Raw genomic sequence first — 25725 nt, 5'->3', positions numbered from 1 at the left:
CAACGGGATCACAAGCCTCGGCGTTGCTCCCGCGCCTCGCTCAGCCAGTGAGCGGGAGCCGGTCTGTATGTGGGATCCGAACCCTCGGACGGGAGCGCCGCCGCGCTTCCCAAGCGGCGCACTATCCAGTGCGCCACCGGGCCGGCCCCCATAATTATAAATTATCTGAAAACACCTAACATTCTACTAAAGCCTTTCCCAAGGCGTATGGAATAGTCCTGTGTGCACTAAACAGTTCATGCTCAAATAAGGGTGGGAAAAGGCATATGATTTTTTTTTTCCTTCTCCCTTGAAGATTAACAATGTGCATTAATTCTTCCCATATAATCTTACGCCTTATTTTTGAAACTGCCATTCAGCACATTGAAAGCTTCCAAGGAACTGCTGTGGTACAGTATTTCTAAATGTCTATAATATGCAATGTTGTCTTCCAAAATCTCTAATATTAGCCACACCAACACAACCTGAAATTATATCATTAGTACAAAATCATTCTGAAATAAAGTACTGAGTGAAACAATAATGACTGACATTATAAATTAAAGTCAAGAAGTAGGAGCATGGAAAAGAAATATATCATGGACTACTTGGGGTATGTCCTTTCATGTTGCCTCAAACCCCACTATTCAGAATATGAATGGCAGCGAGATGAATAGCTTTTTCCTTTTTTACTATCACAGCTACAAATCTCAAAATGAAATGACTCTAATTGTAAACTTCAACATCTAATGTGGGCACTCAACGTATTAACTAAGTCTTAAAGGTGATCCACACCGTCTTCTTCAATTATCTGGATTTTGAAAGATTTCTTCTAAAAAGGAAGGTGAAAAGTGAGTTCTCCCTATTTAAATGTAACTGACAGCACCCTGCCTAACTCTTCTACCACTTTCCTTTGTTCACTTGTGCTGGATTCTTCATGAGCCATTTTCACTTATCACAAGGTGAAGATGAAGAAATAACACTACATGAAAAAAGCTTCACTTTGAGGGCTACTTATTACAGCTAAACATTCTGTGTAATGTGAATCCGAGAAACCTAAACAAAATTCTGTGCTTCGTAAAGTATTAAGAAAGAAAAATGACAGGAAAAAAAAGTGACAGACAACAGACCATTAAGCTTTCCAAATTATGCTTAAGATAAATGCCAACTTTAAGAGCATCCAATCCAACCGTTAGTTCTCAGTACAGAGACATGAAAATAAAGTAGATTTTATGTTAAAATTAGCTAGATTTAGTCATTCCACAATGTACTTGTGTACTTGTATACTTGTACATACTTTAAAACATCATGTTGTACATGATAAATACATACAATTCTATCTAATAAAAAAATAACAAAAATAATAAATACTAATTACTTTTCTGGAAAAAAAACAAAAGCAAAAGAAAGAGAAGAGAGTATAATGTATTTCCTCAAGTCTGTGAGAAAAGGCCAATTTTTTTAAAGCTCTGGCAGTAACCAAGTTGCTCAAGAAAACATTAGAGAAATATAATCTCTGAGAAAATTACTGCCAAGTCTTATCTAGTAAATTACTAGTTCAGGCCATTCTCTTAGAATAGCAAGATATACGGCATTTTATTAATGAAAACACACTTCAGTAAACCTTATTATATGAAAATAATAGAGTAAAAGCAAGCATTATGATCTACTTTATTCCAATACAGTTCTTGCTGAAAACATTTTAAAATGTTTTTAAAATGTTGTTATTAGAACCAAGCCCATTGGGATGACATTGTTAATCTAATGGGAACAATGAAAAACAAAACATTTCTCCTGGTACTAGTACAAATAACTGCAGTTCAGTTCTCTCACTGAAAATACATATCATACAGAAAGAATACTGGACGACATGAAATGAAAGGTCATTATGGAGATTATGATTACTTTAGCCCTCGAGAATCCTGCTGGGGCTTTTGGTGATTTTCTTCCTGACAGCACCTGAGCCTCCAGTATCAAATCAGAAGCTGTGTGGTCGCTTTGATCAGCTGCATCATGATGTATAGCCTCTATACTTGAAATGAGGCTGGGCTGCAGCTATGTGTGTTTTCCTTACTTCTAGGATGGTGCAAATATTCTTCCCAGGAATTCCTACAGTACATTTTGGCTTCTGAACATTGCGTCGCTTTGATCAGCTGCATCATGATGTATAGCCTCTATACTTGAAATGAGGCTGGGCTGCAACTATGTGTGTTTTCCTTAGTTCTAGGATGGTGCAAATATTCTTCCCAGGAATTCCTACAGTACATTTTGGCTTCTGAACATTGTTCAAGACGGTTGCAGTTTGTGTGGCCTTTATAATAGGTCAACTTGTAGTAAAATTCCAATATAACAATAAAATTTACACCAAATATTACTTAGATCAAAGATTATTTGATTAAATCACTTGGTACAAGCCAAGTGAAATCAATCTAGATACACATGCTGCATGGAGCAGAGCAAGCACAGTGGCTAAAGGTTATGGCTATGTTGAAGGAGAGAAGTGGGCTTATATCCTGGTTCTGCCACAAGTTGTATTATTTAAATACATTTGCTGGGTCCTGCTCTGTAAAATGAAGACAATTAACACACCTCACAGAGTTATTCCAGAGATGCTTACTCCAGTACCAAGCTCATTGAATGGTAATTACAGTTGTTATTATTTATGATTTTTTAAAAAATTCTCCTTTCATCCATTTTACTTCATCATTTAAATAGCCAAGGGTGTTAAGGTTTCTGTTTGGTTTCTCTTTGGTAACTGGGATTATGAGAATAATTAAACCTGGCTCTAGCAACGATCTCATAATCTATACATCAAATCAAGTCAGGAAGAGAAACAAAAGGCAGAGGGAGATTCCGAATCTTCTTTATTATACAGGAATCTCCCTCGTTAGGATCTCAAATTGATCTTGTAGCAAAGAGGTTACTGTGGAGCTAAGCTCTAAGCAGCTCAGGAGAAAAGGATAGCCCATGACAACAGATTCTCTTGCCTGAAGCCCATCCATGTCATATTTTTAATGGTTCTCTAAGAACCTATCTCTGCCATGTGGGAGCATCACGTGGCACTGGAGAAACTTATGGCTAAAACTCTTCAGTGACTGAGACTTAACCAACCACTCCAAATGAAACAGTATTGTTGCTTTGTTGCTGCTTTTTTTTGTAAAGTCAGGGATGAATGATTACTTAATATACAATGTACACACAAATACCTGGATATTATGGGGTACTTCCTAAAGTATAATCTCACTTCTCAAAAGATTTTTCCTCTTGTGATTTTTTTCTTTTCAGTTTGCTCCAATTGCCCTGTTTTGGCATGCTTCGAGATTTGAAATTTTTTTAAAAATGTTTAAACCCTTTAATAAGAAAATAATTTAGAAGCAATTTAGCACAGAATGTAAGTAGGCATTACCAAAATTAAGAGAAGAGGTTTATTATTTAGAAAATATAAGATCTCTAAACATTTCAGTCAACTCAAGTTTAAAAGAACTCAGAAGTAAAACGACCCAAACCCATTTAAACAGATATATGTAGTTTAAAAAAAAAAAATGCAACTAAACGAACACGAATATATAGACAGAAAAAGTCTTAATTACTAAAGAGCCTATTAAATTAAAGAATATTTTCTACTGGAATACTCAAGGAGCCTATTAAATTAGAGAATATTTTCTACAAGGAAAACTCACAACTGATAAAGAAATGTATAGAAAATGTCCAAAATTCTGCTTAAGGAAGTTAATGAACTTTACAGTTCCTATCCTATTTCTGCTTTCTGTTATGATTCCTATTATACTTTTTTGGCTATTTATTTTCTACTGGCAATATTTATTCCTTCACTGATAACCAGTTCCCTCACATCTGGTTCTAGCAACAATCTCATCAGAATAAAAAGCAGTATTTTCAATGAATCCCTTTTGATATCTTAAAAGACACAGCTCACAGTTCCACTCTCATCATTCTCTTGAAAAACTGAGGCCAGCTCTCTATTTCCATTCCTGCATCTATTAATTTCCTCTCCTTCCCTTGAGTAGAAAAGACAGGGTGCCTGTGGCTTCAATCTATCTTCACCATAATCCCTGCAACGGTGGATATACATGTTGAACAAGCTTTCTTTTCGAACTTGCAAAGAACTCACTAAAAAAATGATAATAATAACGTATTTTAAACCTGATGAAGAAATTAATTCCTCAGAATATTTCTTCTTGATTATACAAGATCCTGGCTATCAGGAACTCCTGAGGAATGAGTTACCTTGAACACCTGAGTTCTGTAGGTGGTTGAGGAATTTCCTGCCTTCTTTTACCACATATAAATACAATATAAATATATAATAATATACAAATATAAATATAACTTAACCTTCTGTTAAACTCAGATTGTTATTATTCCATGATACAGGGTGCTGTCTTAAAGACATAGCACAGTGTTTAGGGCTAACTGACCCTACAGTAAATGGTTCTCAATTGTTGTGTTTCATGAGCTTGTATGTTAGTTTCATGGAGTTTTTCTTTTTCCTTTTTTGTGAGTTATCATTTCTTCACTGAGTCGAGGTCTGTAATAGCATTTTGGCTCCTATTTTTCTACTTCTGCTATAGTCTTGGAAACCAGATAAGCAAGTTATTACATTGTGGGGAAAGAAAAAATAAAAATGATGTTGAGTTTTAGTGGATGCCCCTTTAACAAATATACTGGTCTATTCTGTCCCAGCTTCTTGGACACAACCTATGTTAAAGCATACTACACACTGTAAAACACTAATTAAATGTTGTTATAATTAATTTTGCTAATATTTTGGACAGGCAGTGTTTCTAGATAGGTAAAAAGTTATATGATGAGAATATTCTGAACATATGTTCAACCCAAAGAGCACCATGATTTATTATTCCTCACAACACCTTGTTAAATGAGGAACTGAGGCATAAGTAATTTACAGATTAAAGAACATTAATGTGACTTCTATACTTCAAACAATAAACTGGTGTTTATTTTGATCACATCTTATTTCATTCTTTTAATTTCAACCCTAAAGAAAAACTATAATATAACTGACGTTATTGAGCCCTTACCATTTTCTTTTTTTGGTGTTTTGTTTTGCAGCTGGCTAGTATGGGGATCCAAACCCTTGCCCTTGGTGTTATCAGCACCATGCTCTAACCAGATGAGCTAACCAACCAGCCCTGAGCATCTACCATTTTCTGATTTACCTGTTTTAATTCATTTAATGTTCATAATAACCACATGAGGTAAGTACTATTAGTATCTCCATTTTACAGATCACAAAACCAAGGCATGGAGTAATTAGGTAACTTCTAAGGTCACACAGCTTAAAAAATGCCAGAGCTGAGACATGAACCCAGTTTGGTTCCACTAAGCATGTTGCTTTATCCCAAAAAGCTAGTGAGTGGTTGATTTTTATATCTGGAAACCCAAGCTCTTTACATATAATTTTATACCATTTGTCCAATTATTCCTGGGAAAACAAACAATTCACTAAATTTGCTAAATTATAAAAATGTAGATCAAAGGCTACTCAAGTGAAACTTTGTACTTATTTATAGTTATATATAAGATTCTCTGTTTTTTTCTTTTTTAAAAATTCTTCGGGTAAAGCAAATTTCTCTTAAAGAAAAAGTTTTCCCCTTTTATTTTGACCATATGTCAGGTTTCTAATTTTAAACAACAACTTTTGGACAGGTTACAGAAGAGAAAATCTAAAGCCAACTGGAATTAAGTGGGTGCCAAAGCATGCTGCTATTATGGACATTTAAAAATGCCCAGTTTCCTCAACTGTAAAAAGATGAACTGAACTAAAACTTCTTCAAGATCCCTTCTAGTTCTAGACTTCTATGAATCTAAAAACAGAAGGTAAAGGGTCTCTCAAAACATACCTTGAATATTCTTGAGGATATGGGGAAGAGTACCAGGTGTGAATTTCATACTTCCCAAACTCAATGACAGAGGGACAGCGAACTTGTGGATCAGGGGGACCAGTCACTCCAACTTTCTGTGCAGTCAAGAAATAATTGCAAAAGTTAGCTAAATTAGATACACTGAGTTAACACCAAAAAAAGATCTGAATCGAAATGTTGTCTTCTAAGGATTCCATAGGAGAATAAAAGAAAAACCAACAAGCAAAAAAATTTTTTGAAATAAGTTGTATTATTCTTTAAATAGAGCATCCAAATTAATTATAAAAATGCTAATAAATCTCTTAGAACCAAATGTCTTTGGTATTACTGCATTTATTATACTTAGTAACACTGACAATATTTTCCTCAACTAAACTTACTCCCTCAATGACAAAGAGAAACTGCTGAATATTTGGGGATGTAAGATAAAGAATGACTTTTAAAAGGGTAGAGAGGAATGCTGCATACTCATCAAGGTCATACATACACTGACTCACCTGACAACAATGGAAACGACCTACTTAACATGTAAACACATATAGAAAAGAATGATTTTCTAGTCTGGGATATAGATATTCAAGAACAATATAAAAAGAATATGACAAAACAAGTACTCTCAAAAGAGTTTTTAATTCATTGCACAGTACACACAAAATTTTCACCAGTAGCTCTGCACAGATTTGACAAAAGAGAAAAATACTTTGTTATACACAGACTATCCCTTTTTTCTACCTTCTGTTTATAATGAAAACACTCAATGCCCCCCTATCCTTGCCATAATTTGAACAACCTCTGTATGATGTATATCCAAACAAAGCCTTTATGACTTGCTTGACTTCCACACCAGCAATTCAAATATAAGCCATTGCTAAAGCCAACAAAAATCAGGGTTTAAAACCTCAAATTAAAACCTCCCCTTGAGGGCAATTTGATTTTCTCTGCACCCCATCCAGCGACAAATTCATACATATACCTGTGTGTGTATGTTTACATGTGTATTTATCATGCATGCTCTATAAATATTAACTGATTTAAGAAAAAAAACAAAGCTAGACTTTAGCCTAATCAAATACAAGTATTAATAACTTCATCAAAAGAACAACCAAAACTATCCTTCAACTTTATGCTTTAAAGATCACTGAGAGATCATTCAAAGTTTTTCATTGGAGCCCACAGACACAAACACACATATCTTATTAAAAAAAAAAAACTAAAAAGATTAGAAATTTTTATTCACTGTTTTTCTATAAATTCATTTATAACAAAGAAGCTTCTTCACTACAACTCAATTGAGAACTCTCCTGGTCTTTCTAACCATTCCCTTTTAAAAAAGGCTGAGGGATTTATCTCACGCTGGAATACAGCCAAGTGAAACCTCAAGCTCTTCCCTAGACACCTCAAAACAAAAGACAAACATCTTCTATTAGTTGGATAAATTGCATTATAGCACCAACAAAGTACTTGGGCTCTTCCCAATGCAAAAACAGTAAAGAAATACAAGACAGGGTTAAACTAGGATTTTTTAATTTTTCAAAACCAAAATAGAACTTTGTAAAATGGCTTTTAAAAGGCTGTTCTTTAAACTCCATTCCAGAATCAAGTATTCTCACTCATAAAGTATCTTTTCATCTATCTTCACAGCTCAAAATAACAACAGCAGTATAGAAAAATATCAGAATAACCAAATACCAGAAAACAAATCTACCTTCCTGAGGAAAGGATAAATAGGTAGCACAAAAGTTGAAAACATGCACCTGCCATGGCACTGCCTGCTGTTTGACAGCTTTCCCATCAGCTACCCATCGCTCTTCCAAGTGGATGCCCGATGTGAAAGAGGACATCCAGTTCCAGTATAATTGTTTGCACATCATAGCAACTGAGAGAGCCTGTACAGAATGAGCCTCATGGCAGACTTTCCCTCTGCCCACACCTACCCTCACCTTTGCACTGCGAAATGCTCTGGCACATGCCCTCACCCTCGTGTCCTCCACCACTCCCAGCTCCCTCGGGCAAGCCTCCAGAGTATGGTGTTTAGTGCTTCCGTTGATTAAGGTTGAGAAGTCAGCAATGCTCTGTGCACAGGGAGAAGGCACTGCCATCTGAACCATTCATTAACCCATTCCTTGCCAAAACCAAACTATCATATCTGAATTACAAGGTCACCTTTGCTAGGTCATTTTATTTTAAAATTTCAACCCAAATACTTTTTCATTAAACATGCAACTTTCCAAAGCAGCAGCTATCTAATAGCTGTTGCTCCTGTTTAGGAGCACAAAATGTATTTTTAAGAATTTTTAACTCGAGTTCTGCCACTTCATGTGAACTGCCTTCTCATTTGAATATGCCAAATTCTTTAAAAGATGACATATATTCCAGGCCAGAATTGACCTTCTAATGTGTGGGGAAAATAGGATAACTTAGTCAGGCTCCCTCGGCTCAGGTCTGGTTGGAGGTGGAGCAGCACATTTCTTGTAAACAAGTTGTGTGTGGGTGGAGTTAGTGTGCATGTGCACCCATGTATCTTTCTAGTTTGTTGCTTGTGTGTGTTCTTCAGTTTGTGAAGCAGAGCTGGGGACAGAGCTTATATCTAAAAATAGAGCATGTTTACTCTGCAGCAGCTGCTCAGTTTTTCTTTGGACTTTGCCAGTAAGTAGTTGAGTTTCTGAGATTCTCTTTGTACTGCCTAGCTCTCAGACATGTTTGTGCTGAATAAAGAATATTCTTTCTTCAGCCAAGGCTCCAAGGACTTTTTGCCAGTTACCTAGCTCACAGACCTGAGTGTGAAGTGTTTGTGAATGGGCTCGAGGGGTCTGTGAGCTCCAGACCCTAGCCCTAGCTCTACATAATGTAAGATAACTGGGGGTGGGGGGGGTGGTACTAAATGTAATAGTAATTGGGCTAAACCAAAAGAAAACTTTAAATATGCCTATTTTTAGATTTAAAAAACTTTTATTGCTAGCAGTTTATAAGAAAATATTATTACTCTTCTACAAAAACTTGGCTTCTATTAAATGACTTATATAATTCCAATTTCTAATATATAGAAGCCACTCCTGCAGTACCCCCTACTCAAGATCTGGTACAAACACAAAATTATAATTTATATAAATGCTGCCCTGCTCCCTTCCCCTTTCTATCCATTAGATAGCTCCCCCTCGACCTTCTCTTTCCATACCCATGATGGAATGACATTCTGAGGTGAGAGTAAATAGTAGGACTGCCCCCAGTTATCTGTATGAGGCTGTGAAATGTGGGAAGAGATGTCTTTCTGGTATTCACACATTTTCTCATAGAAATAATAATTCCTTTCATTAAGGATTAAAAGTTACATGATGAAAGAGGTATGCAGAGAGAGTTCACATAAGACAGCATATACTTAAGGAATAAAGAGAATCAGCATTTGTGAAGCACCAACTGTGCCAGACTTGGAGTCTTATATTGTTACCTCATTTAATCTCTACAATCCATCTCCCAAAGTGGAAAACAATATGCCCACTTTACGGACTGAAAAAAACAAGGCTCAGAGAGGGTGAGAGACAAAAACACCAGGGTTAGAAATAGTAACAGTGAAGCACAAAGAAAAGAACAAAATGGGTAGAAGAGAGATAGAAAGTGCAGGCAGCCCTCAACTCCCTGAATTCTAAAAGTTTGTAAGTTTTTAAATACTGAAACTTACTTTTCCAAAGTGAAGTTACAAGTCCACAAACTTATCTGAAACTCTTGGAGTAAAATGTGTTGTGGAATTCTGAATCTTTCTGATTTCAGAAAAGTATTATAGTGTATACATGTGTATTAAATCAAAAGCTCCAGTAGGATTTGGAGTACTCCATAATCAGACACATTAATATTTCTTTAGCAAAATATATGAATACTCACACTAACTGGAATAAGTAAAAAATGCAAATAGTTTCACACCAGCTCAGATCATGTTTTGCCAACGACCGAGTTTAGGTAAATAGAGATCTTACTACAAAATGAGTTATAAATTTTTTTTTTCATTCTCCAAGGAAAATATACAGATGGCCAACAAACATGTGAAAAGTTGTTCAATATCACTAATCATTAGGGAAATGCAAATCAAACCACAATGAGATACTACTTCATACCCATTACGATAGTTATTATTTTAAAAAACAAAACAAAACAAAATAAAACAAAACACCAGAAAATAACAAGTGTTGGTAAGGATGTGGAGAAATTGAAACCCTTGTCGCACTGCTAGTAGGAATGAAAAATGGTTATAGCCACTATGGAAAACAGTATAGCAGTTCCTCAAAACATTAAACAGAATTACCACATGACCCAGCAATTCTACTTCTAGATACATACACCAAAGAACTGAAAGCAGGTACTCAAACAGGTTATTTGTACACCAGTGTTCACAGCAGCATAATCACAACAGCCAAAAGTTGGAAACAACCCAAGTGTCCATTGATGGATGGATGAATAAACAAAATGTGATATATACATACAATGGGATATTTTTCAGCCCTAAAAAGAAACGCAGTTCTGACATACGTTAAAATATGGATGAACTTTAGGGACATTATGCTAAGTGAAATAAGCAAGACAAAAAAGGACAAATATTGTATTATTCCATTTATATAAGGTACCTAGAGTAGTCAAAACAGAATGATAGTTGTCAGGGACTGGACTGGGTGGGGGTAGGGGAGGAGGGGAATGGGAAGTTACTGTTTAATGGATACAGAGTTTCAGTTTTGTAACGTGAAAAAGTTCTGTACAGATGGCGGTGATGGTGGCATAACAATATGAATATACTTAATGCCAATGAACTGTACACTTAAAAGTGTTTGTTTTTGGGGGGCGGCTGGCCGGTACAGGGATCTGAACCCTTGACCTTGGTGTTATCAGCACCATCCTCTACTGAGTGAGTTTAATTGGCCAGCCCCTTAAAATTGTTTAACATGGTAAATTTTATGTATATTTTCCCAGTTCTTTTTTTTTAAGGTTTTCAGGACTCTTTAGATTTCAGGATTGTGAATAAAGGGTTGTGGGCTGTACCACAGTGATATACAGCTAAGCCATAAAAGCTTATGAAATGATAAAAAACTCTCTTCTCCTGAGCAGTTTTGTTCTACACTCAGACTTCTCCATCTCCATCTCCTTTGATATAATCTAGAAACCTATCCTTTCCCTCTACTGGACCTATAATCCAGTGACCCTAGCAGCTTTTCACTCTCCTCGTGTCCTCCTTTATCCACACAGCTTAGATTCTAAGGTCTTTCATTATAACTCCATCTTTGCATATACCCTTAACTTCCTTGTGTCTTTCCTGACTCAACAACAAAATCCCATCATATTAAATTCATTTCTACACATAATCCAAGTTATCACCCTCACATCTGAACATGGTTGAAGAAAAACACATAATCATGCTAACTCAGTTTGTAATTCTTAACCACTAGCCTCCAATGGGCCCCTGTGGCTTCCCGACTCCATTATTCCCTCTCCCATTCTCTTAAAGGATGATTTCATACTTTCTCTTCCTTGAGCCTCCAGCACCTCTTAATCCATCTTCACTTTCAGCTGATGCCTTTGCTTCCTACTGCACTAAAAAAAATAGAAACAATCAAAAGACAACTTCCACAACTTTCCTCGGCCACATCTGTATGCCTAACCTCTGTGCCCATATATCCTGCTTTTCCCTAATACTATGGGAAAATTGTCTGTGCTCCTATCTATAGAAGGCCAACGCTTCCACTTGTGCATTAGATTACATCCCCTTACCTGCTCCAGGACATCATTCCAACAGTTTCCCCCTCTTGTGTGAGTCATCGGGCTTCCCTCTACTACGTCATTCCCATCAGCATGTAATCAGATGCTATTCCTACCATATTAAAAAAAAAATGTATACCTTCTTTTGCCTTCACTTCTCTATCGAGCTACTACCTCTTTCTGTGCTCCTCTTTATTATAAAATAATATAAAAGAGAAGCCACGTACTACTATAACCAATTTCTTTTCTTCCATTTTTTCTTGAACCCACTCCAATTACCTGTTCATTCTCCCCTGCCCTGATCATGGAAACTGTTTTAAGATCACCTCTATGTTCTGATAGTCAATTTTCAGTCTTCATCTTGACCCATTTACAGAATTTAATAGCTGATCCTTCCTTCTGAAACATTTTCTTCACTTGGCTTCTAAGGAACCACAGTCTCAATGTTTTTTCCTACTTCATTGGCCATTCCTTCTCAGTTTCTCTGATATCTAAAACTTGGAATACACCACGACTCCTCAAAATTCTCTTCTCCCTTGGTGATCTCATCTAGTCTCATTCCTTTAAATACCACCTACTTGAGTCCTAAATTCAGATTTTCAGCCCAGATCTGTCCTTTCAACTTCAGACACACATGTCCCACTGTCTACTTGATATCCCCTCTCTTGAATGTCTTATAAGCATCTCAAGTTTAACATGTCCACAATCAAATTCCTGATCTTCTTTTCCCCAAACCTGCTCCTCCTCTATTCTCTCCCATCTCAGTAACTGGCAACTCTATCCTCCAACTGTGTTCTGGCATCATCCTTGACTCTTGCTTTCACATCATCCAATTCATCAGCATATCCTGATGGGTCTACCTTCAAAACATAATCAGAATTCCAATCCTACCACTACCACCATAATCCAAACCTCAAAATCTCTTACTTGGATAACTGTAATAGCCTCCTAAAGTTCTCCCTGCTTCTATTACTGTCCATCCCCCACTCAGTCTACATAGGAAACAGAGTAATCCTGTTAAAACCTAAGTCAAACTATGCTGCTCTTCTGCTCAAAACCTTCCAAGGATTCCTATTTCATTCAGAATAAAAGTCAAAATCCTCATAACGGTCTAGAAGACCCTACAGAACCTGGCCTCCCATTACCTTGCTGTCCTCACCGTCTACCATCTTCACCCTTACTTACTTGGCTCTAACTACACTGGCCTCCTTGTATTTCTGTGACCATGCCAAGCACGAATCCTGGCAGAGGGCCTCTGTACTTCCTGCTCCTTTGCCTGATACTTACATGGTTCATCCCCTTACCTCCTTCACGCTTCTGCTAAATGTCAGAGGGATAGCCCCCATCCCATCAATTCAGCACTGTACACTTTCATCTTCTCCCTCTGAAGTCTCTCTCTCCCACGCTGCTTTTTCTCCATAACACTACCATATGGCATACCATTTATTTTACCCCATTCTCACCCAAGCTAAACTGTAAGCTCCCAAGAATAAGGATTTTCTTGAAAACTATGTTTGCTTCACTGCTGTATCACCAGTACTTGGGACATGGTAACCAGTACTCAGTAATATTTATTATTATTATTATTATTTTTTTTTTTTTTTGTCTTTTTCCGTGTCCGGCAACGGATCGCAACCCTCAGTGTTGCCCCCGTACTGGACCGGGGACCGGCAACGGGATCGCAACCGTCAGCGTTGCTCCCGCGCCTCGCTCAGCCAGTGAGCGGGAACCGGTCTGTATGTGGGATCCGAACCCTCGGGCGGGAGCGCCGCCGCGCTTCCCAAGCGGCGCACTATCCAGTGCGCCACCGGGCCAGCCCAGTAATATTTATTATTAAGGAATGTTATCTATCAGAACAACTTCGATTATTACCTATGTGAATTCAACTATCACCTGTGTGTTGACAACATGGTAAATCTCCCACCCGAAGCCCTTCTGACCTCCGTATCCATATATATATATAACATTCTACCACAGTTCTCCATTTCAGATTTAACAAAATCCCACAGTATATAGAGAAGCACCATCTCTTCCTCCATCTAACCAAGCTCCTCTTCCTATATTCCCATGTTTAGTATCATCATCGTAGAACACTGGGTGACTCACTTGGTTCTGCCCTTTCCTTCAGCCCCAACTCCCAACCCAACACTGTATCTTTTCCATTCCATCCTGTATCTTCCTCAGAAACATTATCTGTGAGATTATCTATCTCTGCTACTGTCTATGTCCTCTGCTTTCGCTCAGGCCCTAGTCACTTCTCATTTTGACTAGTGTCACCATCCAACTGGCAGATGTCCTTGTTCAGGTTTTCTTCAACCTACTGCTCACAATATTACCAAAGCTGAGTTTCTAAAATGCAAATATGATCATGTCAGCCTTTTTAAAAAAATTCTTTAGGGCCGGCCCAGTGGCACACTCGGTAGAGTGCGGTGTTTGGGAGCGCTCCCGCCAAGGGTTCAGATCCCATATAGAGACTGGTCCGCTCACTGGTTGAGCGTGGTGCGGGCGCGACACCAAGGGTTGCGATCCCGTTGCCGGTCGCAGTACGGGCGCGACACCGAGAGTTGTGATCCCATTACTGGTCATGAAAAAAGACAAAAAGGAAAAAGAAAAAGAAAAAGAAAAAAAGAAAGGTACCAGATTATGAAGATCCTGTATTCATGTTAAGGAATTTGTGCTTTAACTTATAGGTAAAGTAACTCTTTAAAAGTATTTAAATAGTAGTTAAATAGCTCTTGAGGAACTACTAAAGAATTTTTTTTTCCCCCTTTTTGTCTTTTTTCGTGACCGGTAACGGGATCGCAACCCTCGGTGTCACGCCCGTACTGCGACCGGCAACGGGACTGCAACCCTCGGTGTCGCGCCCACACCGCACTCAACCAGTGAGCGGACCGGTCTCTATATGGGATCCAAACCCTCGGCAGGAGCGCCGGCGCACTCCCAAGCGCCGCACTCTACCGAGTGCGCCACCGGGCCGGCCCAATAATCTGGTACCTTTCTAACCTCATCTCTTGCTTGTACTCCAGCTAGACCAACTACATGCAGCTCCAACAGCTCAACAGGCTTTCTAACACCCAGGCTGTTCTATCTGAAATGCTTTATTCCTCTAATCCAATAGTAAACTCTTAGTCATCCCTTCAACACCCTGCTCAAATGTCACCTCCTCTAATGAAGACTTCCCTAACCTTCCTAGTCAGATGCCTTCCTGTTCACTGTCATAGCACCTTATGCATAGCTCTATAAAGTAGCAGTTACAAGTTATGGCTGTGGAGTCACATTATCTGGGTTCAAATACTGACTCTGATCCTTAACAACTGTGTAACTCTAGGTAAAATAATCTTTTTAAGGCTTCAATTCCTTCATGTGTAAATAGGGGCAAGCAATTAATAATAAGGTTGCATTAAGTGCAACAAATTGATACATAATGCTGTATATGGTACTTGGCATACAGTAAAAGGCACATACCTATTACTAAACACATGGCTTTAATTATTTGAAAGATAAAACAGGGTACAGCATTCCTTGGGAAATGGCAAGAAATAAATTGAATTACTAGCAGAGGGCTGTATTTTGAAGGGTTTTGAAAGCTTACAGTACCCCATGACTATTTTTGTTGTTACTGATGTGATTTCTCCTTGGTACTGTGAAATTAGGGATAGACAGAGACAGAGACACCACATTCACATAATTTTTATTACAGTATGTTATAATTATTCTACTTTATTATTAGTTATTATTGTTAATCTCTTATAGTACTTAATTTATAAATTAAACTTTATCATAGGTATGCATGTATAGGAAAAAAACATTATATATATAGGGTTGGATACTCGGGCATCCACTAGGAGTCAGAAACGTATCCCCTGTGGATAAATGGGGACTGCTGTATAGTCATCATTTCCTCCTCAAAGCTGAGTGTTGTTTACCCCATCTGGTAAGAGCTAATAATCTCCATTTACCTACCTTCTAATCAATCTTTAAGCTTGCTTCTTCTGGGATCATCTCAGATCATACTAATCTTACTACATACTGTGAATATCTGAACATATGAAAGAGTCTATATCATTCAATACAGCAATGAATTATGTTTAATTGGTACTCTATACCACTGATGTTTATCTTCCTATGCACCTTTCCGTATTTGCACTTAACACATGCCTAATGATTTTGCTGCCCCCATAACATTTTTTTACAGAGTAACGCAGGATGTTATTGTGATTAAGGGCACACAATTTGAAGTCTCACAGGCCTAAGTTTTACTTACAGTTCTGCTAGTACTATAATTACATAACTTAGAGGAAGTCACTCAACTAAAACTGTTTCCTTATATGCAAAATGGGGATAACAATCCCTACCTTATGGGGTTAATAAAGTTGTGGAACCTAGCTTACCCTATTTTTAATAACTATTTAACTCTTTATGCAAATAGCCCATGCTGATTTCAGAAATGCTCTGTAACTTTTTAGAAACACACAAAAACCAAATAAATCCTTCAAAATCAGAAGGCATTAAAATTAGTATGAAAATATAATGTATACTTAGAAACTATGTCTTAATTACAGCTACTATACCTAGCATAATTTCTAGAACATCACAGGCACTCAATAAATTGAGTTGTTGGTTGGAGGGATTCCACTATTAACTCCTTTATCATTGTCTCTTGCTAGTGTTGCTGCAAGACTGCCTAAGACCCTGTAATAAAATCTTTCTGCAAAATTTATGAAACACAGGTTGAAGCAGCTTATACTAAGCCATATCTGTGCTCCCCCAAAAAACTTACTGCATTATCTTTATGAATACTTTTGTTATTCAAAACATCCTCTCATCTAATCAACATTAACTTTCTCAATTGGCTTCAAACCACTTCCTCTATTACATTAGGTCAGAGAACTTGAAAGTCATCCTTAATTATCTTTTGCTCCCTCAAAAGCTACACATTCAGCTCCACATCAAATCCATCACCAAGTTCTGCTGATTCATCTCCATCTACTACATCTAAAATCTATCCACTTCTCTCCCATTTTCTCTGCCACCTCTCTAGTCCAAGCTACTATCTTCTTTCATCTTGATCACTGGAAAAGCCTGCAAAGTGGTTTCCCTGCTTCCACTCCTGCTTAATTCCAATCCATCCTTTCTTTATAGGAGCCAAGAAAAACCAATTTACAATAAAAATCTGATCCTGCTAAAAACCATTTAATGGCTTCCCATTACAATTCTGATAAAAACCCGAATCATAACTTCTAGCCTCAGTCAATCTTCCCATCTTCATTCTGTGTGACTCTTTTATTCAACTCTAGTTATACTAGGCTTCTGTTCTTCACATTTATCAAGTTCTTTTATGCCTCAAGACATCTATGCAGGTAGTCTCCTTGTGTATGGAACATTCTTTCCTCTACCTCTTTGCCTTGCTGACTTTCTACTCATCTTTTATGTCTCTGCATAAACAGTTCCTTTAAAAAGTCTTCCCTTAGGGCCGGCCCGGTGGCGCACTGCTGCAGTGCGCCGCTTGGGAAGCGCGGCAGGCGCTCCCGCCGAGGGTTCGAATCCCACATACAGACCAGTTCCAGCTCACTGGCTGAGCGAGGCGTGGGAGCAACACTGAGGGTTGCGATCCCGTTGCCGGTCCCGGTCCGGTACGGGCATGACACTGAGGGTTGCGATCCGTTGCCGGACACGAAAAAAGACAAAAAAAGGAAAGAAAAAAAAAAAGTCTTCCCTTAGAACCAAATAACAAAAATCAGAAATGAAAAAGGAGACATTACAACTGATACCACAGAAAAACAAAGAATCATTAGAGACTATTATAAACAACTATACGCCAACAAATTTGAAAATATGGAAGAAAAGGATAAACCCCTGGACACATACAAACTACAAAGATTGAACCAAGAAGAAACAGAAAATCTGAACAAACCAACAACTAGCAACAAGATTGAAGCAGTATTCACCAGTCTCCCAACAAAGAAAAGCCCAGGACCTGACAGCTTCACTGCTGAATTCTACCAAACCTTTAAAGAAGAATTAACACCAATTCTTCTCAAACTATCCCAAAAAATCAAAGCGGAGAGTATACTCCCAAACTCATGCTATGAGGCCAGCATCATCCTGACACCACTATCAGACACGACACAACAAAAAAAGAAAACTACAGGGTAATATCCTTGATGAACACAGATGCAAAATTTCTCAAGAAAATACCAGCAGAACAATTCAACAACACATCAAAAAAATTATACACCCGTGATCATGTGGGATTTATCCCAGGGATTCAAGGATGGTTCAAAATACGTGAATCAATAAATGTGATATGCCACATCAACAAAATGAAGGACAAAAACCATATGATCACCTCAATATATGCAGAAAAAAGGGGCTGGCCTGTGGCTCACTTAGGAGAGTGTGGTGCTGATAACACCAAGGCCATGGGTTCGGACCCCTATATAGGGATGGCTGGTTAGCTCACTTGGGACAGCGTGGTGCTGACAACACCAAGTCAAGGGTTAAGATCTCCTTTCCGGTCATCTTAAAAAAAAAAAAAGAGATGCAGAAAAAGCATTTGATAAAATTCAACATCCCTTCACGATAAAAACTCTCGACAAATTAGCTATAGAAGGAAAGCATATCAACACAACAAAGGCCATATATGACAAATCCACAGCTAACATCTTCTTGAATGTAGAAAAGCTGAAAGCTTTTCTTCTAAGAACAGGGACAAGACAAAGATGCCCACTCTCACTGCTCCTATTTAACAGAGTTCTAGAAGTTCTAGCCATAGCAATTAGTCCAGAGAAAGAAATAACGAGCATCTAAAATGGAAAAGATGAAGTCAAACTGTCCCTGTTTGCAGATGACATAATCTTATATACAGAAAAACCTAAAGACTCTACTAAAAAACTCTTAAAGCTGATAAACGAATTCAGTAAAGTTACAGGATACAAAATCAATATACAAAAATCACTAGTGTTTCTATATACCAACAATGAACTAGCAGAAAAAGAAATCAAGAAAGCAATCCCATTTACAATAACTGCCTAAAAATAAAACACCTAGGAATAAATTTAACCAAGGAGGTGAAAGATCTCTACAGTGAAAACTACAAAACACTGATGAAAGAAGTTAAAAGGGCATACACAAACACAAAAAATGGAAAGACATTCAATGTTCATGGTTTGAAAAAATTAATATTGTCAAAATAACCATAATACCCAAAGCAATCTACAGATTCAATTCAATCCTTATCAGAATACCAATGATATTCTTTACAGAAATAAAAAAAACAATCCTGACATGCATATGGAACCATAAAAGATCCCAAACAGCCAAAGGAATCCTGGAGCAAAAAGAATAATGCTGGAGGCATTACACCACCTGACTTCAAAATATACTACAAAGCTATAGTAAACAAAACAGCATGGTACTGGCATAAAAACAGACACATAGACCAATGGAACAGAATAGATAATCTAGAGATAAACCCACATACTTATGGCCAACTGTTTTTTGACAAAGGCAACAAGAACAGACACTGGGGGAAAAGATGCCTCTTCAATAAATGATGCTGGGAAAACTGGACATCCATGTGCAGAAGAATGAAACTAGACCTCCCTCTATTTTGCACCATTCACCAAAATCAACTCAAAATGGATTAAAGACCTAAATGTTAGACCTGCAACTATAAAACTCCTGGAAGAAAACATAGGGGAAATGCTTCAGGACATAGGACTGGACAATGATTTTATGAATAAGACCTCAAAAGCACAGGCAACAAAAGCAGAAATAAACAAATGGGATTATATCAAACTAAAAAAGCTTCTGCACAGCAAAAGGATCAAAAGAGCAAAGAGACAACCTTCAGGATAGGAGAAAATACTTGCAAACTATGTATCTCACAAAGGATTAATATCTAGAATATATAAGGAACTCAAACAACTCAACAGTAAAAAACCAAATAATCCAATTTAAAAATGGTCAAAGGAGCTGAATTTTTCAAAAGACATACTAATGGCCAACAAGTATATAAAAAAATGTCCAACATCACTAATCTTCAGTGCAAATCAAAAACAGAGATATCATCTCACCCCAGTTAGACTGGCTATTATTAAAAAGACAAAACAAAAAATGCTGATGAGGATGCAGAGAAATTCATACAGATTTAGTGGGATTGAATGGCCCTTATGGAAAACAGTATGGAGGTTTCTCAAACGTCTAGAGATAGAACTACCATATGATCCAGCAATCCCACTTCTGGGTATATACCCAAAAGAATGGAAATCACCATGTCAAAGGGATAACTGCACTCCCATGTTCATTGCAGCTCTGTTTACAATAACCAAGAGCTGGAACCAAATTGAATGTCCATCAACGGATGACAGGATAAGAAAAATGTAGTATATATACAAAATAGAATACTACTCAGCCATAAAAAAGAATGAAATTCTGGAATTCACAGCAGTGTGGATGAGCTTGGAGAAAATTAGGTTAGGCAAAATAAGCCAGGCACAGAAAGAGAAATACCCCATGTTCTCATTCATATGTGGAAACAAACAAAACAAATAAATAATAAGTTGAACTTTTATTTTTTTTTTTATTTTTTATTTTTTTTGTCTTTTGTCCTTTTTCCGTGTCCGGCAACGGATCGCAACCCTCAGTGTTGCCCCCGCACCGGACCGGGGACCGGCAACGGGATCGCAAGCCTCGGCGTTGCTCCCGCGCCTCGCTCAGCCAGCGAGGGGGAGCCAGTCTGTATGTGGGATCCGACCCCCCGGACGGGAGCGCCGCCGCGCTTCCCAAGCGGCGCACTATCCAGTGTGCCACCGGCCGGCCCCTGCTCTCTGTTTCTAAAAGTTCAACTTATGGGGCCGGCCCGGTGGCGCACTGGATGGTGCGCCGCTTGGGAAGCGCGGCGGCGCTCCCGTCCGAGGGTTCGGATCCCACATACAGACTGGCTCCCGCTCGCTGGCTGAGGGAGGCGCGGGAGCAACGCCGAGGCTTGCGATCCCGTTGCCGGTCCCCGGGCCGGGGCGGGGGCAACACTGAGGGTTGCGATCCGTTGCCGGACACGGAAAAAGACAAAAGACAAAAAAAAAAAAAAAAAAAAAAAAAAAAAAAAAAAAAAAAAAGAAACAGAGAGCAGAACTGTGATTACTATAGATGGAACAGGGAGAAGGCAAGGGAGATAGTGAGAGGTTGGTTAACAGACATAAAATTACAGCTAGACAGAAAAAATAATTTCTATTGTTGCGGTACAGTAGTGCTAAGCATCTATAATTAACAAAAACTTATTGTATGTTTTCAAATGGCTAAAAGAGAGGAGCTTAAATGTTCTCATCACAAAGAAACAATAAATTTCTGCAATGAAGAATTTGCTAACTACCCTGATTTGATCACTACATACTGCATACATGTACTGAAATATAACTCTGTACTCCAAAAATATGTACAATCAATATGTTTCAATTAAATTTTTTTAAAAGTTGTACTTTATAGCCTGTGACACACAAAAAAAGTCTTCCCTTCTCACACACACTCCAACCCCAACCCCCAGCAATGTAGATCAGGAGGCCCCTGTCATAGTCTTTCACTGCAACCTTACTTTTTTCCTACTATCTATCAGTTTTTAATTACAGCTTTATTTTTATGACTGTTTATTGTCTGTCTCACTTATAAGACTAAGAGCTTCATGAAGGCAGAGTCTATGTCTTTTTATTTACCCTATAAGCTCTAGTACCAAGCCAGACACATGAGTACTAATGAATGAACTTCATGGAGAAAAATTACCACCAGTAGAATTTTAGTGCACTGCCAATAAAAATAAGCATGAATTAGACTTTCAATATCTGTTTATTTCCCTGGTGCCAGATACATACATGAACAATCAGGAGTTTAATAAAATGCTGAAAGAAATATAATATTAGCCAGATTATTGTCAATATATATTTACATTTCTCCACTGGGCCTCAGTGAGCTCAGCATCCCCTTTTAACTCTCTCTAGTCACCTTTTTCGCCACATTCCTATTATTCCAACGCTTGCCCATTTCTACCAGCAGAAAATTTCATTCAAATATCTATTCATTAAACAAATACTTACTGAGCCTTTACTATATTCCAAGTACTCAATATACAGCAGTGACCAAAAATAAATTCCCTGTTCCCAAAGCACTTATATTCTAGAAATAAATACTTAAATTTATGAAGTGGTAAGTACTATGTAGGAAAAGCCAGCAGGTAAGGGGACAGAGTGACACAAAAAAACTTTGATTTTTAAAAATTTGAAGCAAGACTGGAAGACATGGGAGGTTTTTTGAGCAGAGGAGTGGTATGATCCAACTTAAGTTAGAAAATAACTGCTACAGCACCTGTATAAGGAACATAGACTAGAAATGGGGGTGAGGGGCAAAAGCAGAAGCAAGGAAATAGTCTGAAGACTATTACAACAGCCCAAGGCAGAGATGATGGTGGCTTGGAAGTAGTAAGAAGTGATCACATTCTGGATATATTCTGAATGCAGAACTATTAGGATTTGCTGATGAGCTAATGGTGCAGTATGAGACAGAGAAAAAAAAATCAAGGATGACGCCTCTTTGGACCCAGGTGAGTACAAGGATAGAACTGCCATTTACTCCTATTAACGAGGGATCTATGGCTGGAACAGTGAGAGACTAGAACATGTTGCTGCGGCCAGAAGTAAATAAAAATGATGGAGACATGTCAAAAGGACACAGGAACCAGCTTAAAGAAGCTCCCCCTGCCCAAATTTGGAACAATGTAAGCATCAAAAGAAATACTAATAGCAATGGATTATAACCCATAAAATAAGCATCTACGAGTCTAAACTAAGTGAATAAATAAGTGGCAAGAAGAAAAAGCTCTTCCTTAATAGTAGAATACCAACTAATAAATGTAATAAAAATGAAGGAATTAGAAAATCATGTTTGGCACCCAACAAAGTAAATGCTTCAGGCAAGAATCATCACTGGATGCTAAATCTCGTGGGTAAAAGTTTGATGAGAAACAGGATATTTGCCGGATATCAAAGTATACCCCCATAAGATACTTAAATATAGAAAGAATGTAATAATTTTGCCAAGAAGAAACATGGCAGAATACCAAATGATCAAAGTTAACATCACTTGCAATGACACAAAGAGATATTACATGCCTAGTGATATGATGCACTGAGGAGGACACACCACCTCTGTGGTATTTTCTAACCATGATGAAACACAAGACAAGCCCAAAGTGATAGATATTCTAGGAAATACATGCCTCACATACTTCACAACTGTCAAGGTCATGAGAGGTAAAGGCTGAAGAACTGTTCCAGATTACAAGGAAATTAGAGACATGACAACTAAATGAAACACATGACCTTGGACGATAGTGAACCAGGAAAAGTTCTTTTTTCCTTTTGTTATAGAGAACATTAGTGATACAACCAGTGAAATTTGAATAAAGTCTGGGCCGGCCCGTGGCTCACTCGGGAGAGTGCAGTGCTGATAACACCAAGGCCCTGGGTTCGGATCCCACATAGGGATGGCCGGTTCGCTCACTGGCTGAGCATGGTGCTGACAACACCAAGTCAAGGGTTAAGATCCCCTTACCGGTCATCTTTAAAAAAAAAAATTTGAATAAAGTCGTTAGATAAGATAATAATGCTTTATCTGAGTTAAATTCCTTATTTGATAATTGGACCATGGCCACATACAAGAATGCCCTTGTTTTTAGGAAATATACACCAATAATTAGGAGTAAAGGGATATTATTAGCATTATGTCTGCAACTTACTCAGGGAAAAAAAGTTCTTCCAGTTACGAAGAAAGTAACTACTCTCACTGAACTCCATGTACGTTTCTACTGTAGTACTTATAATACTTTGTTTTACTTATTAGTAGAAAAGGAAATGGGCCGTGAGAGGATAAGCAACTTGCCCAAAGTAGAAATTAGTACATGACAGAAGGTCCCTCTGACTCAAAGCCAATACTTTGTTAAGTAAATAATATGGTTGAATGCTGAGTAAATGCTTGCTGCTTTTATTTTTCGAAAGTTCTCCCATAATGACAGACATAAAAAGTCTATTCACCAATGGGTCTCTTAATCCAAAGAGTTTTACCTATAAAACTGGAATCCCCAGCATCAGATCTTATAAATTCTTACTTTTGAGATAAGAAACAGAGGACTCAACCTGGCTTACATGATGAATTGGTTGGTGGCAAAGAAGGAAAAGACAAAAGATAAATGAACATAAACTAGAAGAGCCTTTATGATCTAGCCCCTGCAGACTTTTCCAACCTCACCTCTTGTCATTCTCTACACCCTATGTTCATTATCTTCAATCACTCTAATTCCCACAATTAAGCATTGTCCCTTACCTTCAAGTCTGTTGCATCTTCACTTCTGTTCCTTCTGATTATATGGAACCCCATTCCCTGACATCCTGAAAGACTCTTACATATCCTTTAAGATCCCTCAATTAATCCTCCTTTGACCTCTTCAGGCAGTGGTAGAGGATTGCTTCCCTATTCTCCCAAAACACTGTGTATTCTATAATTGAACTTTTCACATTAATAAAATTACTTACTTAAAAGTCTCTCCTGGGCTATACTTGAGGGGAGGAATTCTGTTATTCACTTTAGCATCTCCAGCATCTGGCACATACGTAAACACATAATCCTAAACTCTTCTTCATATAATAAGAGAGAAAATAAATAAACCAAGCTCATTTAATACTGGTAGTCAAAGCAATGTGTTTATCTGCAAAACCAAAGCAGTTATCATTGGTTTGAAAAGAATACCCCAGCCTGAAGAACTGCATATATACATGGAAACCTATTCTCAGACTAGATGGACAAATTGCTGTTTCTGCTTTACCCACAATATAATTAATCCTCTGTTTCTCATCCATGAACAAGCTGCTTGATTGTTGAACCTGAATACCCAGCTTTACCTGCAGTGCTTGTTCTTGGATATCACGAAATAATTCCATATCTTTCTCAGTCATGACTTCCTGGTTCCCAAAAAGCCGCTCCTCGCTTTCTTGCTTGCCATCCCAGCTATCCTGATTGTCTGCAACATAAAGAAAGGGCTCCCATGTTATTTGTATTATCCTTGGTTTAAAATGTGAACTAGAAAAAAATTTCAACAGTCTTTATTTCAATTTGAAGACCTTAATATTACTTATAGAACAAAGAAGAGGACAGCATTAAACAGACTCCTAGAAAGACACTACTCAATAAAGAATATTTACATATTATATCTGCCTTATAGTGAAAATCCTGAATTGTCTTAAAGTTTTCTAAAAATACTACATAATTAAATTTAAACTTCATTTAAAAAGATCATATTTTAATACAAAGAAAAGCAGAAGAGGAAAAGGGTCTAAGGAGTATAAAATTTATTTTGAAATAGTATGAATATGACACTTTTAGTATGAGTTAACTCATCAATGTTTAAAAAGATAATCTTTGAATTAGCTACCTTAACTGATGTCAGGAAGTACTAACTCCCCTCACATTCTGGGTGCCCTTTAAAAGCACAAACTTCACAACCCTGAGGATCATAGATGATAATCCTCTGTGTATGAGAATTTATGATAATTATCCACTAAATGACGGACCTTCCTCAACTGGGCAAAAAAAAAAAATAGTGAAGGGAGTATGTAGGGATTATGCAGTTCCTTATCCTTTACATTTGAAGACAACACTGCTGATGGCCTCATTTCCTCTTTGTATGAGTATGGCTCTAAAGACCAATCAGTGACAGTTCTTTTCAAGTCAACTGCACATACAGCCAGTTACTATTTAGTATAGGAAGGGAAAATGACAAGGACTCACTGTTGACAATATATCCCAACTGGAAAAAAAAGTACAATCTTTGTTTTTTTTTTTTTCTTTTTGTCCTTTTTGAGACCGGCCGCACCACGCTCAGCCAGTGAGCACTGTGAGCAAACTGGTCATCCCTATATAGGATCCGAACCCGCGGCGGGAGCGCTGCTGCACTCCCAGCGCCACTGCGCTCCCAGCGCCGCGCTCTCCCAAGTGCGCCACGGGCTTGGCCCAAAAAGTACAATCTTAAAGGTTCTATATAACTCTAATGCCTCCTAGCGCATGA

The 25725-nt window shown here is 37.9% G+C and overlaps 1 protein-coding gene across 1 annotated transcript in view; it reads right to left on the bottom strand.

The window, feature by feature from the left end:
* The window catches only part of LOC103607877 (histone acetyltransferase KAT6A), a gene marked incomplete at its 5' end in the record, with an annotated part of 57469 nt that overhangs the window by 20903 nt on the left and 10841 nt on the right, over positions 1-25725 (bottom strand). The window contains 2 exons of the mRNA XM_008592338.1: positions 5862-5977; positions 24563-24681. Coding sequence (XP_008590560.1) covers positions 5862-5977; positions 24563-24681 — 235 coding nt within the window. The remainder of the gene's footprint in view (positions 1-5861; positions 5978-24562; positions 24682-25725) is intronic.

This window comes from Galeopterus variegatus, unplaced genomic scaffold (genome assembly GCF_000696425.1).
Source record: "Galeopterus variegatus unplaced genomic scaffold, G_variegatus-3.0.2 Scaffold7793, whole genome shotgun sequence".
Lineage (NCBI taxonomy): Eukaryota > Metazoa > Chordata > Mammalia > Dermoptera > Cynocephalidae > Galeopterus > Galeopterus variegatus.
The sequence above is the reverse complement of the archived record's forward strand: the minus strand, read 5'-3'. Positions and strand labels throughout refer to the sequence as shown.